The 16,771-nt window shown below is 36.1% G+C and overlaps 1 protein-coding gene across 1 annotated transcript; it reads right to left on the reverse strand.

Moving 5' to 3' along the window:
• Nucleotides 1-4,242: 4,242 nt before the first annotated feature.
• On the reverse strand, nucleotides 4,243-15,306 carry LOC114475991 (neuronal migration protein doublecortin-like). Its single transcript, XM_028467224.1, has 5 exons — nucleotides 15,301-15,306; nucleotides 11,128-11,230; nucleotides 7,344-7,433; nucleotides 4,628-4,725; nucleotides 4,243-4,539 (listed from the first exon to the last, which is right to left on the reverse strand). The coding sequence occupies exons 1-5, from the start codon at nucleotides 15,304-15,306 to the stop codon at nucleotides 4,483-4,485; spliced, it is 354 nt and encodes a 117-aa protein (XP_028323025.1). The 3' UTR covers nucleotides 4,243-4,482.
• Between the last annotated feature and the right edge of the window lie 1,465 nt (nucleotides 15,307-16,771).

Raw genomic sequence — 16,771 nt, forward strand, 5'->3', positions numbered from 1 at the left:
ACAAAATAAGTTTAAAAACACAAAAATGACAACAAATACACACAAACAGCTCATAAGACACAAAACAACAACAAAAATAAACAAAATGGCTCCAAATTTACAACAAAAACACACAAAACAAAAGTAAATACGTACAATACGACTCCAGAAACACACACACGGACAGAAAAAACACGAAAAGATAACAAACTATACCAAATTACTCCAAAAACACGATATGAAACAAAAATAAGACAAAACAAAAATACTCACAATGACTTCAAATCACAAAAAATGACCCAAAAAAACCCACAATACAACAACAAGCAAACAAAGTGTGGGAAAAATGCAGAGAATACATGAAGAATATACAAAATTACCACAAAAACACACAAACTCTTCGTTGTTTCCTGTATTAATAATGTTCATTATTCTAAATGTTGATCATGTGACCCTGGAATCTGATACAATCACATTTTTGTGATAAAAGTCATCCATAAATCATTGAATAACCATAATGTGTTAGGGCTCCTTTCATTAAAACAAGGTGTTATCATTGTTTCTGAAACGTGACTAATGCAGTGATGCTGATGCAGTTCCAGGAAGTGAAGCTGTGAGACACTCAGGACGACAGCATGACGCACACATTTAGTCAGGAAGCTTTTTAACGCTCACAACATCAACACTTTAACACACAGTGGGCTTCAGACAGAGGTGGGCCACTTCCACACGTGTGTTTGTTTGATCCACATTATCAACATTCATGTCAGCATCCAGAATAATGAAAAAAAAAGTTATTTTGTCTGCTTTTTGTGAGTTTCTGTTGTCCTTTTCCTGTAAAATATATGTTTTGTCATTTTTTGTCTTTTTGCCCACTTTTGTTTTGACTTCCTGTAATTTTGTATATTATTTTGAGTCATTTTGTGTTTTTTTTTCTTGTTGTTTAATGTTATTCGGCGTAATTTCGTGTATTAGTGTTGTCGTTTTGTTCATTTTGTAGTAGTTGTGTGTGTTTTTGAAGTATTTTCTGCGTTTTTCACTGCATTTTCCTGCAATGTTGTAATTTCTTTGTATTTTTTTTTAATGTATTCTGGCTTTTGTTTTATGTATTCTTCTGTCATTGTGTATGTTTACTTTGGGGGCTGCAAAAAATTAGACCGAGGTTGTTTTCTGTGTTGTGAAAGTGAGGAAATCACCCATCAGTGTTAATGTCTAGAATAGAGCTTCATATTTAACTCCTATATAGTACCGTATATATATATATATCTATATATTAATAACTCCATTAACAAAATATGACAATTCTCATGATATTACCAGTTTTTAGGCCACGTTATCGCTACTCCTTGATATTCGTGAACGGATGAGGCTGAAATGTGGGAGCTATAATCTATGGATGTGTACGCATCCACGCTAGGAGCCAGATTTTTGATTTGGGGCCCCAAAAGAAAAGGAAAAAATGAAAGTTGATTTCTCATTCATTTGCGAGTCAAATATTATGACAGTTTGTGGTACCGAATCATTGGCACATAAACCAATTTAAAAAGCTTCCTAAATCATATATCATTAGTAATTATAAGTAATTTTACCAAGGACAGCTATGATATACTGTATAATATGTATTTCATGGTATAAAATATATTAATACTTAAACATCAAAGGTTTTAGTTGATTTATAAATTGCCAGTCTGAATTTAATTGGTGAAATTTGTGTAGTAGATATTAAATAGTTTAATATTAATATTATGTAGATGTCATATACATTCATGTGTACGTATGTATATATTGTTTGATGTGCATGTATAAACTGTATATATAAAATAATTACACAATTGTTTTGTTTTTCTGAAGACTGCCGAAATAAATTTCAAATTCAATTCGATGTGTAAGTAAAAATAAAATTTTCAATGTGGCTCTAAACTGTACGGAATCTTATTGCATTCACAAAAAAAAAAAGTTTATTTTTCTCTGAATTGATGAGATAATTGATAAAAATAAGTAAATGAAAATAAATTGGCCTTTTTTGTTTTTATAGGAAATATATTTCGGGTGTTCTGCAATGGTGAGAATGTTTTTTTTTTTTTTTTTAAGTTAATGTTTTTTGGTTTTTGTGACTTGATGAGATAAAAATAAGTAAATAAAAAAAATTGCCCTGTTTTTCTATGAATTTTTTTGAGTTGACATTTTTTCAAAGCAAATATTTTTCAGTTTTTCTGAACTAATGAGATTTTTTTTTCGGTATTTGTGACTTGATATAAAAATAAGTAAATTAAAAAAATTGGCCCCGTTTTTATGAGAAATATTTTCATTTTTTTCTGAAATAAAATAATAACAAAATTAAAAATGTTGCCCTGTTTTTATCGGAAATATTTTTCAGTTTTTCTATTTTGCGATATCTTTTGTAAGCAAATGTTTTTTTGTTTTTTTTAAAATTCAGATATTTTTTTTTTTATAGGAAATGTTTTTCGTTTTTTCTGAAGTGATGATAAAAATAAGTAAATAAAAAAAATTTGCCCTGTTTTTATGGGAAATAGTTTATGGTTTTTGTGAACGAGATCATTTTACAAGGAAAAAAACAGGGCAACATTTTAAATTTTTTAAATTTACTTATTTTATCTCATAAATTCAGAAAAAACGAAACAGTTTTTTAAATATTCTGTGAATGCAATAAGCTTCTGTAAAAACTGCCGTCGTACATATGTGTTATTTTTTAAAATAATGACAGACTCAGGCATTTGAAATACAGTTGATTTAATTGCAAAAGGATCCCGGTGAATACACTGAATGAAGCACTGAAACAAGCCACAGTGACACGTATCAAAGTTCCACTAAAAAAAGGAGGCTGGAATTCTTTTTTTAGAGAAATAAAAAGTCATTCATTCCATCAGAAAAAGGCGTCACATTAAATAGAGCAGGAAAGTGGGCGGGGCATATTTACACTTTGATCATTCACATGTTTTTAAATGTGTATCAAAAGACCGTCATTTAAAAAAGAAAAAGAAAAGGCACCACAATAGAAGGTGATGGGACTCAAACATGAGGCGCCATTTTTTACAGAAAACAATCTAAACGTTAAGTTTCTCCACAAAAACAAACACCTGCGTGAAAAATCGCAACATTTCCTCGGACTGTATTTGGTATTAAAAAAAAAAAAAAAAGCCTATTCTTAGAAAAAAAGAAAAGAACGTTCAGAAATGTTCCCTAATCCAAATGCATAGATATCCGTTCCATGGACGCTACAGGAGCAGGATTATTTATTACGGGGATGAAAGAGATTATTCTACGTAAAGGAGCAGCTAACGCTAACAAAGCTCTTTAGTCAGAAAAAGGATTCTGGTAGAAAAAAGTTCCAGAGAATCCCACACGAGCACCCTCCATGTTAAATCATCAACTTTATTATAAAATTTAAACACCCATACATAGATTTCAACAAGTGTCACGCTTTCCTTTTTTGCAGAGTCATGCAAAACAGAAGTAATCCGACTACTCTAAAGCGCCCTGATTGACTAGACTGCCATGCATTCCACTTTTGCATTGTTTTATAGCTTTAAAAATAAGAATAATTACACAACCTCCCTCTCCAGCTAATAACAATGGCTTTCACACCTTTAAAAGGTCATTTATTGAAATATTATAAACGTTAACTGCAAAAACTGGACAAAGAGGAAAAATCATTGAACGTGAATCATTATTCATCTAAAGTGTTTAAAAAAAAAAGGACCTTGTTCGTTTTCCTTTGGTTGTTGTTTTTTGTGGTTTTTTTGCACCATTAGGTCCTTGAAATCAGCTTTTTACAAATGTTTCATGCACACACACTAAAACACACACACACACACACACACAGCGTACACGTTATTGCCGACTATTCATGTAGATAACAAAGCAAATGAAGCGCCAACGTTTCATAACCTCTGGATGGAAACGGCCATTCTTGCCATTGGCTCCGCCTCCTTTACTCAGACCGTACCGTGTGTGTGTCAGGCTTAACGTAACATAGCAGTGAGTGACGATATGGAAGCACAGTAATGGACACCAGGCAGAGATCGTTACTGTGTGTATTTACAACGAGTTAGAAAGAGACTAAATGTCCTACGGGAGGGGAAACGTCCTAAACGTCGTCAGGGAATCTAACGTCAACCAACGCCACAAACACACCACGCATTTGCTGCTTGAAAAAAAAAACCAGTGACGCAAAAGGTTTGATTTTAAAGTGAGATTTAAAAAAAAAAAAAAAAAACCAGTAAAAACTGAATGTGACGCTGTGAGAAAAAAACAAAAAGTCCCAAAAACAGTGAGAAATATTAAAAGTGGGTTATTTTTATTATTCCCAAGCAGCAAGTGGTGGGAACACCCTGACAGCAGAGGCTGTGAGGGGACAGACAGACATCGCTGTGAGGGGACAGACAGACGGGCGTCGCTCTGATTGGGGGGTGGGGTGGGGTGGGGGGTATAAAGGTCTGCGTTTCAGGCCAGAGTCGTGGAGGCTGCGGTGTTAATGAACGACTACATGGATTCACCCTGAGAGTCGTCATCATCCAGCGATAAAGGAAGGTAGAGATCCTACAAACACAGACCAACACAGACGTGGTTAGAGAGTGAAAACCAAAAAGGTCAAAGGTCAGGGGAGGAGGAGGAGGAGGAGGGGGACCTTCTGCTTGTTGTTCAGGCCTGGGCTGGAGGGGCTGGAGGTGGGGGAGTGCTTGGATATGGGAGTGGACAGCTGGCTGCTGGAGCCCGTCCCATTGGCTGAGAGGAGGAGGAGAAAGAAAGGGGAGGAGTTAAAAGAAAAGGAAACAGAGAAACATCAGTGGTTTCTGATGATTCAGACGTTTATCATCCGGTTGCTAGGATACAGTGATGATTAAAGGCTCTTTTAAGAGTGAGTCCATAAGCCTGGGGACCTCAGTCAGAAATAAAAGCTTTGTGTTTAAAGCCAAGCAGAGACTAAAAGGAACTACTTTTACATCATAAAGATTTTCCAACACAGACAGAGTTCAGAAAAAACCATCTACTCAGTCTGGTTTGTTTGCTGGGAATTTGTTTGGCAACTGGGGAGACGTTCAGTGTTGTAATCATGTTTGTCTAAACAATCTCAGGTTTTCATCATTCAGCGCCAAGATGTTATTTAAACAAACTGGTTTTATGAGCCTCAAAAAACCATTTTACATTCAAAATGTAGGAACAATTGGCAAATGATGGGCATGACAAACTGTGAATGTGGTTAAAAATGGCTAAATTAATGGTGGAAAGAGGTTAAAAGTGACAATAGTGGGTCAACATATGTGACCTTAAGTGGGAAAAGTGGTGGAAAGGGTTTTAAAGCGGTGAAAATGTTTTGAAAGTGGAAAAAATTGAGCAAAAATGCATTAAAAAGAGCAAAAATAAGGCAAAAAATTGATTAAAATAGGTTAAAATATGGCACGTTTGGTGAAGTTACAGAAAAAGGGTAAAATGAGCAAAAATGGAGTCAAACTGTTCCAATGTCTCGTGACCCTAAGGTTGAGAACCCCTGCTTTAAGTAACTGGAATAATCAAACTTAACGTAGAACTCCTGGTACTTAATAAAATATTTAAAAAAATTCTTCAACAACAGACATTGGACATTTAACGCTGTTAAACTCAGATAAAATTGTAATATTAAAGAAAAATTTTAAATTCCTCAATCAATTCAACTCTCACACTAAACGCTTTATGATTATGATGAGAATAAAAGCCTTTGATTCCAAACAATAAGAACATGTGATGCTGTGACACGAGCTAAACTCATCCAGCAGCTAGAAATGCATGTTTGAACAACAGCTGTGCAGTTTAAATATTCCCCGTCTTGTTTAAAACTCTTCCCTGGGATATTTCAGAGATCAGGAGCCAAGAACCTGCTGGAGGTTGTTTACATTTCCTGTTTTGTTCATGTTATTATGTCAGATTAGCCTCAAATTCAACAGAAATCAGCACTTCATGGAAAGCGTTCTAATGTTGGCTTTATGAAGGGAAATCCCAATGATGAAACAGAAGCTTTCTGGTTCAGTTTTTATTATCTTGTATTTACTGTATGTGTGTGAGTGTGTTTGTATAAGCCTCAGCCACTTTTCTCCAAAAATCACATACCTATAATTATTGTTTTTCTAAGCTTCTACATGATCTACATGGTTCATTTTTGTTCAAATTAAAGTCAGACCCTTATTGGTTACAGATGATGTGACATCTTGTAAATATCTGATACTGAGTGACAATAAATCATGTATTAAATACAGAAATCTGTAGTCTGCCCAAAAAAACCTCGAGATTTACATCAAATATAAAGCCAATTATCATTATCGAAGGCTATAAAAGCAGAAATGATTAAACTAATGTATGGACATCAACTGCAGCAAGTTTTGTGATAATAATAATAATAAACATTAGGCCAAAGATACACGCTTTTCTACAGAAGCCCATTTTGCCACAACTGTGCTAAAGTTTTCCACAAGTTTGGAAACAGGTGTGTACCTGTAATATGTCTGTCAAATTGATTCCAATCATTGTTAGTCTCATGTTTGACCACTAGGTGTCGCAATTTGGTTTGAAATAAACAAATATCCGTTTTTATTCAGGTTTCTGCTGTGCTATGCGTAATGCTTATTTTGGTTCCACTCTTTGGTGGCGTTACGCATGTGTCTAGTTCAGCAATGCTTTGACCGATCAGAATGATTGACACAGCGTTGTAAAGCCCAGAGCCTGTAGAAATGGGTGATGTCAAACACTATGGGAGTGGCTTTAGCCCTGGCCAATCAGAGCTGGATAAAGGAGGGACCAGCCATTTTACGCATGAGCACTAAGCGCTCATTGGACGGATTTCTTGACTGAGAAGTGTTCAGATGTGTATAATGGCAGTATCTGTCTGACGACACGATGTGGATTTATCAAAATATGGAGTTTTATTCACATTGGAGCAACTTTAGATATGAAACAACAAAGATAAGACACAATTTGTCATCATTACTGACTTTTTACGCTGTGTATTTTCTGATTTTATGGCGTTGTTTTGGTACGTAACATACCCGACCTGTATAAGTGGATTCAGCTCAGCCTGTAGTTTAATGTAAGCTCTTGTTATAGAGCTTTATGTTTATTTTGTGACTCACAGCAGTGGAAAAATGCTGACTTTGCAGAGATGTCGACTTTTCCCTCTTTGAACATAATGGCCTGGTGTGTGTGCTGCGGTCTTTGGTTCTGAATGTGGGTTGGATACAGTTGTAGCTGAGTTTCTTAGGATTACAGAGAGGTATAAAATGTGTGATTTCATTCATTCTTTACATGAGAGTCATGGAAGCTGCACCTGCCCCCGCCGGCGGGTCCGTTGGGGTTGAAGAGGTTAAAGGACTCACTTGATTCAGCTGGAGACTTGCATCGTTTGATCAGAGCAGGACTCTTAACTGAAGCGCGTTGAGCTGTGTTTCCCTTCATCACTCTGCACTCTGTGGACAGAACAACCACCCAGGTCACCTGATATACACCTAATACACACCTGGTACATGTGTGTGAAATATACACAATAACACAGCAGGACGACGTTCCCTCAAGCTTTCATTGGAGAACAAAATATTCTAAGAATATAAGTGTGTAAAACATCCGTCAACGTTTAAAGAGCCAGTGAGAATGAGAAACCGTTTACAGACAAAACTAATTATGATTCTGTATCATAAACTTGCTTTCTATCGTGTCGCTAACCACATATTTCAAAAACACTACATTCACTAATTCATTTAAAAAACAGGTTTAAGACACAATTTTGTTTGTGTTCATTTGTCATGTAGAGATGACGTCGGCGTCCAATGTGAACTTTTTTTAAAATCCAAGTGAAAGGTACAATTTTCCCTCCTGTGTATGACTGAGAGGGAGATTTTTTTAATCATATTATTGTTGATTTATTGTTTTTACTCCTGGTTTAAAATGTTTTTACTGCTGATTTTAAATATTCCTATTGATTTTTCAACTATTAAATGTTTTCTGTTGACATATGTATGAAATGCACTATACAAATACATTTGCCTTGTCACTAGGGCTGGGAAATATGGACCAAAAACACTCATCTCAATATTTTTTCCCAAAATATACAATATTAATCTATTTTGACCAGAAAGACAAATTCTGGGTTAAATTTGCTGATTAAAAATGCCACATAGGTGTATTTAATAACAAATAGCTGCACAATGTGTGTCACTTTTGGCTTTTTTCTCTGGTAAGGGACAGCACGTGTGAGTGAGTTCTGTAGTGTGGCTTGTTTAGGGGAAGGTCTAAGTTAGAATGCACTCAGAAATCTATTTAACTGAGATTTTCATGCTGTTCTGAGAAGTAGAGAAAGCAGCGACTCCTAAAACAGAGTATTTTAATACAAAATAAGCTATAGAAACAAATATATATCATTATAGACGGTGTTTGAACGTGTGCTGGGGTTTGTAGGTCAGTGAGAGACTCCTCTCCTACATTTATGCCATCAACCTCCCTTCACATCCCCCCCTCCCCTCTTCTTTTCCTCTTTTGATGCTAATTATACGACGTGTCCTCCCTCGCTCTCCAGGGATCTCCCCATGTCTGTCTTCTCTGGTTTAACCTTCACACACTGCTGCACACACTCATGCTATTGTTCGCCAGGTGTAAAACCAAGGCCACGCCCTCTACAGCACCCAAAAGAAATCTGAAAATATCTCACTAAAGTGTCCTGGTGTCCTTTGATGAAAAAAATCACCTCAAAGAAACCAAGAATTCATATTTCTATTATTTGTGTAGAAGTAAATACAAAATTAGCAGCAATGTATCACAGTCAGCTAACTTTTAGCGGCCCTCAGAAGTAAACGCATAAAATGACTCAGTTAAAGAAAGACACACAAAAGGACATAAAAAAACACACAGGATGACAACAAATATACACAAAAATAAAAGGGAAAAATCATCTAAAAACACACAAATACATAAAGGCACATGAAATGAGTGTAAATACAAAAAAAAAAAAAACAACCTCAAACAATAAAAACATAATAAAAACAAAAATACACAAAACCACCTTAAAAACACACACACACATAAAACTACAACAAAACTACACAAAGGACTCTAAAAACACACAAATAAAAACTACATCAATTCTTTCAAAAAACACATGCAATGAGTGTGAATACACAAAACGACCACACTCACAAAACAATGAAAAACCACACAGAATAATAACAAAAATACACAAAATCCCTTTAAAAAAACAGAAGACGACACCACAAATGTACACACAAATAAACAGACACGTATCCAAATCTACAACGAAAATACACAAATGACTCCAAAATACAAATGAAAAACTAAAACAGACAAAACTCCTTCAAAAATCACCCGACGACAACAAACGTACACATAAATAACAGAAAAATATACACAACTACAACAAATATATACACAAAAGGATTTGAAAAACACACAAAATAAAAAACACATAAAACAAAATACTCCAAAAACACATACAATAAGTGTGAAAACACTAAAACACAACAAATGTACACAAAAAGCTCCTGAAATATCCAAAGCTACAATAGAAATACACAAAAGCATCAACAAAATTACAAAAAAGGAAACAAAAACACACAACGCCTTTGTTGTTCACTGTGTTAAAGCTCAGATTGGTGATTATTCTATTGATAATGTGACCAAAGTAAGTTAGTGAATCATCTTGGTTCCAGTAACAACTTGATGAGTTCACGCTGAGTCAGCAGGGAACACGAGCCAATCAGGGAGAGGATTGTTTTCACACTTCCTGTCACTATCAGCGCTAAAGGATCAGCTGACCTCGACCTGTCAGTGCACAGATTAATGGCTGCTCGTTTCCAATCCCTGCTGTGGCTGTAGATAACAGACCTTTCTATCCTTTCTACAGGAGTTCATCTTTCACTTCAACGAAACATAAACCTGTGAACACCCTTAATGTTCACCTTTATCCTCCAACATTTCCAATGCTTTACAGCTTTTTAACTTCATTAAAATGTGTTAAATGTATTTAAAACATCTTGTTTAAAGGTCCAGTATTATGATATTTTTCACCCAGCTCCAATTGTTCCAAGGACCAGACCTTTCGTTCAGCTCGATCTGAGCACTTTAGGAAAATGGATGGGAGAGACTTCCAGGCCCCGCCAGCCAGGACTCTACCCAAGGACGAGGCACCTTGTCTGGCCAAAGGGGCACCAGAGATGCCCCTGGTCCCATCGATGGAAGTCTCTCAGCAACCTTAGAGTACCAACTTCCAGAGACTCCAGTGTCAATTTTTGACCAAAATTAGCAACTTTGTTTTGGCCTAAAAATTATGTGCAACAGCTCTAGGGGCACAATTCGGACTACCTGGTAATGATGCACATATTCAGACTCGGGGGGAGGGGGGACCAGACCTTTCTGCACAGCCAATGGGGCACCAGAGATGCCCCTGGTCCCATCGATGGAAGTCTGAGTGACGAGCACAAATCCCAGGGCCTCCAGCAGGCGCAATTCGGACTCTAGCCCGAAATTCAGATTCAGAGGAATAAAACTGCTGATGCCACTTTTTGAACAAAATTAGCACTTTTTTTGGCCTGAAAACTTGTGTTTCCACTCTAGCGGGCACAAGTCATACTCTACTCAGTACTGATGCAAATTTTCGGACTCAGGGAGACCAGACCTTTCCGTTGACACCTCGTCTCAGCCCGATCCGAGTTACTTTTGGAAAATGGATGGGAGAAACTTCCAGGCCCTACCAGCCAGAACTCTACCCAGGGACGAGGCACCCTACTCGGCCAATGGGGCACCAGAGACGCCCCTGGTCCCATCGATGAAAGTCTCTGAGCGACGAGCACCGACTTCCAGGCCCTCCAGCGGGCGCAATTCGGACTCTAGCCGAAAACCGAGCACATATTGGGACTCAGGAGAATAAAACCTGTCCACTCATACCACTTTTTGACTAAAACAAGCAGGTTTTTTTGGCCCGAAAATTGTGTGTTTCGACTCTAGCAGACGCAACTCATAGCCTACCCAGGAATGCTGCACATATTTGGACTCTGGGGGAGTGGGGGGGTGGGAACAGAACTGAAGCAAAACCATTATAAAGTGAATTTTTCATAGTACTGCTCCTTTAATACCATCCAGTTCATTTCCATTTACCGTTTTCATCCAGTGAAAAGTCATCCTGCGCGTAGCGAAATTTCTCCGGCCCACAAGCCACGAAGACGTCGTCATCACCAAAAAAGTCTTGAAGGCAGGTAACCTGTAAGATAGAAAAAAAAACCTTTAAACACTTTGTATTGAGATTAAAACAGAAGCTTTGAAGTGTGGACTATGTGTTTATGTTGCTTTCCTCATGTTTTTCAATTAAAACAGAGTTATTCACCCTCAGAATATTCATTTATTTTAATGATTGTTCAATGACTAAAAAAGCAACTTGTTCATTTTAATATTTAACTGGGCTCATTTTGTGTATTTTTCTGTCATTTGGTGTGTTTTTGTAGTCGTTTCTGTATATTATGTTTTCTTTTGTGGATTTTTGGCCATTTTGTAGATTCTGAAATGAATTTAGTTGTTTTTTTAACCAATTTTTTTGGGTTATGTGGAGTCATCTATGTATATTTTCATTGTCCTTTAACGGATTTTTCTGTGTTTTAGGAGTAATATCTGTGCATTTTTACTGTTTGTTTTTGTTTCCATTATGTGTATTTTTGTAGTCATTTGTTGCATTTTTGTTGTCTTTATTGTGGTTTTTGTTGTTGTTTTGAGTATATTTGTCTTTTTTGTTGCCCTTGTGTGTATTTTTTTTGTCATTTTGTGTTTATGGAGTCATTTTAATCATTTATTCATTTATCATTGTGTTTTTTGGAGTCATCTATGTGTATTTTTATTGTTCTTTAGTGGATTTTCTGTGTTTTAGAAGCAATATCTTTGCATTTCTTGAGTCCTAGTGCGTATTTTTCTGTAATTTAGTGTGTTTTTTGAGTTGTGGGTTTTGGAGTCATTTTTGTCTATTTTTCTGAAATTTGGCATATTTGTAGTTTGTTTCCATTATGTGTATTTTTGTAGTCATTTGTTGCATTTTTTGTTGTCTTTTTGTGGATTTTGTTGTTGTATGAGTTCCTGGAGTCCTTTTTGTGTATTCTTCTGTAATTTGGTATATTTGTCTTTTGTGTTGCCCTTGTGTGTATTTTTTGTCATGTGTGTGTTCATGGAGTCATTTTTGTACATTTTTGTATTGTTGTGTGTTGTTTGGAGTCATATTTGTGTATTTTTATTGTCCTTTAGTGGATTTTCTGTGTTTTAAGAGTAATATCTTTGCATTTCTTGAGTCAGAGTATGTAGTTTTCTATAATTAAATGGGTTTTTTTTTGGAGTCATTTTTGCATTTTTCTGTAATTTAGTGGGTTTTTTTTAGTCATTTTTGTATATCTTTCTGTAATTTGGCATAGTTTTTGTTGATGGAGTGTCCTTTGGGGATCTGCTCTATGGCGAGCAGCTGTTGACACACACACACACTTTATAGACACTGTTACCAGATCAGATGAGACGTGTCATTAACCGCTCTGAATAAAAGCTTTTAAAGCTCGTCATACTGTAGCTACTGGTTTGCTTTTCTAACGCCTGTTGAAACGATACATTTTCCTTCTTTTTTTATTTGAACATCAAGCTGTTCCACCACAACTCAAACTTTACTCACACAAGTTTGAGGTTTGACTCTACGGTAGAGTTCTACTGTTACAAGTGGACTGTGTGTTAGTTTTGTCAAACATCACAGTGTGACTAGTGTTACGTATCTCAAGTATGGGCTGTAGATAATTTGGGAGCACCCCACCCACCCACCCACCCACCCACCCCAGCAGCTGTCCTGTTGCTTTTCTGTCCTGCTAGACACACTTGAAGTGTGTGGTGGTGACTGGCTGGCGTGGTATTCAACAGCTGTACCCAAAACTCAGGGGACGCAGCTCCATCTAATCAGCCTGGGTTAATCTACGGCCACACATCCTTTTTATTCATTATGAAAACATTAAATACATAAACACTAAAAAACAAAAAAAAAAGAAAGCACATATAAAAGGAGTGAAAACACAAAAGACCCCAAACAATAAAAACACACAATGAAAAAAAAAAAACTCCCAAACAAAATCCCACAAACAGAAATATATACAAAACTACAACAAAATACACAAATAAAGTGTAATAAACTGTTCTGGGGAAAACCTGCAGCACGTGTGTTCTACTGTGCATTCATTCTACCTGATCTGTCTTATTGTGTTGAAGAAACATACAAAAACAACCTATAAAATGTATTTATTATGCAAAAAAGAATGATAAGGATTATAAATTCATGTAGGGATATCTGAATCATACTAACCGCCTTTTTCTAAAGTCTAAAGAAATTAAGTTTATGGATTTGATTACGTTTTAAAACATCTCAAATTATCTACAAAGCTAAATACAAAACCATTTTTTTCAAATAGACAAGGGGAATATGAAGAGAACATTCCAGACTTAAAAGCAGGAGTTAGTGGTTCAAGGTTTAATCTGGCTTTAAGAAGCAAAGCTGATCAAAGGGATGAAGTGTTTATCAACAGTTTAAGCTTTTTATCTCAATCCCACTCAAAACAATGAGATTGTTTTTTAACTGAGATTTCATAAACTAAAGAAAATATTACCAAGATGTTAACTACTGCATCCAAGAAGATACACTGAATTATAACTGTTGCATATTCTTTAATTCTGAAATGTCTCTAATCCTAATTCTTAAAGGTTTCCACGTTCTGATCTGACTCGTCCTCCTACAGCCACTAAACAACACACACACTCAGATTTACAGTGTAAACGGTCAATGTTTGTCAAATCCCACAGAAAACATCCGATCCTCTATACAAAAACCTCACAATATACTAATTTAATACATCTGCAGCATGAAAAATATGTGAAAATATACAACACGTGTATTTTACTGTAATTTTGTTGTTTTATGTGTTTCAAAGTCTGTGTTTCCAGAGTCATTGTGGATTTTTTATTGTAATTTTCTACTATTTATGTAGTTTTTGTGGTAAATTTGTTGCATTTTTTGTTGTACATTGTGTTTTTTTTTTCTGTAATTTTGTCATTTTTTGTATTATAAGCCTTTGTTTTTAGAGTCATTGCTAGTATTTTTGTTGTTCTTGTGTATTTTTTTGTAATTTTGTTCCCCTATTTGAGTTATTTTTGTGGATTTTCATTGTCGTTTCTTTGTATTTATGTAGTCTTATATGTTTTTGCGTTAATTGTGTTGCATTTTTTTTAGCCAATTTGTGTGTTTTTCTGTAATTTCGTAGTTTTTTTGCGTCATAAGTCTTTGTTTATGAAGTCATCTCGTGTATTTTGTATTAATCTGTGTTTTCAGAGTAATTTGTGTTTTTTGTAATTCTGTTCACCTTTTAGAGTAATTTTGTGGAATTTTATTGTCGTTTTCTTTGCATTTATGTAGCTTGTGTTTAGTTTTGTTGCCAATTTGTGTATTTTTCTGTAATTTTGATGTTTTTTTGAGTAACAAGTCTGTGTTTATGAAGTCCATTTGTGTATTTGGTGCATTTTTTTTGTAAATTTGTTCACCTTTGGAGTCATTTTGTACATTTCTGCAGGTTATTTTGTGCCTTTCTGTCATTCTGTGCAGGGGCCACACAAAGTCAGACCAAGGGCAGTTGCCCACGTCCAGTTTAGAGGCTGAATAACCGTTAAAATCACAATCAGAAAGACAACTTTTGGGCGTTGGCGTCTGCAGATTGTGAAAAACTGGGTCCTTTCCAGACTCCAGGTGCTCGGACCCCCTTTGTCCCACCGAGCTCATCTTTAATCTGTGCTTGACCAGCTGTCAGGACCACATGACCCCTCCCCTCTAAAAGCCTCAAACACCAGCAGCAGCTATGCAGGGACCTTCAAACTACACACACTGAATAATTCAGCCCGAGTCCAGCACAAACGCCTTCAAAACAAACATTTCATTAGACGTAAAAGGTGGCATGAATATTAAATGATGGTATGACTCTGCACTAAAAGGTAAACACAGCTAGAAGTGTCCAAGGATTGATTTATAATAGAAGAAAGGGCTGAACACTAAGACAGCAGGGATCAATAGTCCAGTTAAGTAGATTCATTTTACTGCAAACAAAGGAAAACTTTGCATTTTTGATATAAAGCAGATAAAATTGCATATTTTTATGCAATTTTTCTTAGTAAACTGGTTCTCAGGGCGACCAAAATGTCAATTCTCGCACAAAATCCGACTTAATTTGACAGACGTCCCTTTGTGAAACATCTATATGACACAGACTAAACCCTCACCGACATGTTATGACACAATCACACATTTACAAACCATCATGTATTGAGCTTTAGCAAGTTTTAACTCAACAGTCTAAACCAGGATTTGTGAAAAAAAAAAAAAAAACTTGAATTTTAAGTCTTTTAATGCTAATGGTTGATGAAACGCTCTAAACCAAAGAGAATGAGTTCACACACATTTCTCCCTATTGCCTTAAACAGATTGTGTCATACATTTTCTACTGCTGTTCTGGGCAAGAATTTCCCACGCAGTTCTGCAGACGTCAAATGGTGCGCGTTCTCGACGGCTTGGAGAGGCGTCCCAATACCGGAAAATAAAGAAGAATGAGAAGACGACGACTTGGAGACTAAAAGACGACAAGCACGGTGGACTAAACTACTGGTTCCACAGATGTACGCAGAGGCATGTGCACAGGTCTTACAGTAAACAGTCACATGAACGGCGAGTAAATAAATAACCGTGTCACAGTAAGAGAGCTGATCAAAAAACCTCAGTTTTTCTCATAGAAATGACATATTTACGTTTATTTTAGTGGTAAACACGGATTTTAATAACAAAACAACTGTTAATGTCAACATCAGATCAGTGCACGGGCAACAACAGAAAGTGAAATAAACAGGGGAGCAGTGCACGCAAGAAACCCATCAGATCTATTTACATATATTACGTATCAGAGATCAGGATAATCCATGTTATTGTGTAGAAAAATGAATGTTTTCCACAGTGTATTCATTTCTAATTGTCCTCCACTGTGAATCCTGTTCTCACTGTCTCAAGCTGCATTCTTCAGGACTACAGTAGCTGCAGCAGGAAATGAAGAACGCTGCGTGCAAAAACACGACCACCAGTTCTAAATATCTGTCAGAACCCGACCCACCCGGTGCCGTCGGGTCCCCCATGGTGTCACTATGGAGTCTGATCTGTGATCCTTGAAATGTAATTTGATCCATTTAAATCGGACGTAAACCACAGATTAGCAGGCAGCGAACGTATGAAAATGTTCTTTCCCCATTTATGCAAACGAGCTGCACCGAGCATTTAAATGATGATTAAACACCACACCTACACACGTCAGAATAGAGGACAAAACTGGTGTGCACGGAGACATACAAACAGTTCTAACACTGCAGAGTCTGAGCAGACATGAGAAACTGTATAAAAAAAATACAAAAGGACAATAAAGATAGAACAAAAAAAACACAGATGACGAAAAAACATTAAAAATGTAGAAATTGAGAAGAAGATAAATACACACAACAAAAAAGCAAGAATGTACAAAATGACAACAAAATAATATGAAATAAAACACTAAAGCAATGAAAGCATGCAAAACATTAACAAAAGCGAAAGAAAATGTAGACAACAAACAGCCAAAAATAAAACAAAACACTAACAAAGCAAAAAATTAACAAAAAACATGACAACAACAACAACTTAACCCCCCCCCCAAAAACTCACTAACACAATAAA

This window comes from Gouania willdenowi, chromosome 14 (genome assembly GCF_900634775.1).
Source record: "Gouania willdenowi chromosome 14, fGouWil2.1, whole genome shotgun sequence".
NCBI classification, from domain to species: Eukaryota; Metazoa; Chordata; class Actinopteri; order Blenniiformes; family Gobiesocidae; genus Gouania; species Gouania willdenowi.

What these genes read in the sequence shown, in the direction of transcription:
- LOC114475991 (XM_028467224.1), bottom strand. An exon ending in CTTTTCACTGGATGAAAACG is followed by an intron (nt 7,434 to 11,127) that starts GTAAATGGAAAT and finishes TTCTGTCCACAG; the next exon opens with AGTGCAGAGTGATGAAGGGA. An exon ending in CAAGTCTCCAGCTGAATCAA is followed by an intron (nt 4,726 to 7,343) that starts GTGAGTCCTTTA and finishes TCCTCCTCTCAG; the next exon opens with CCAATGGGACGGGCTCCAGC.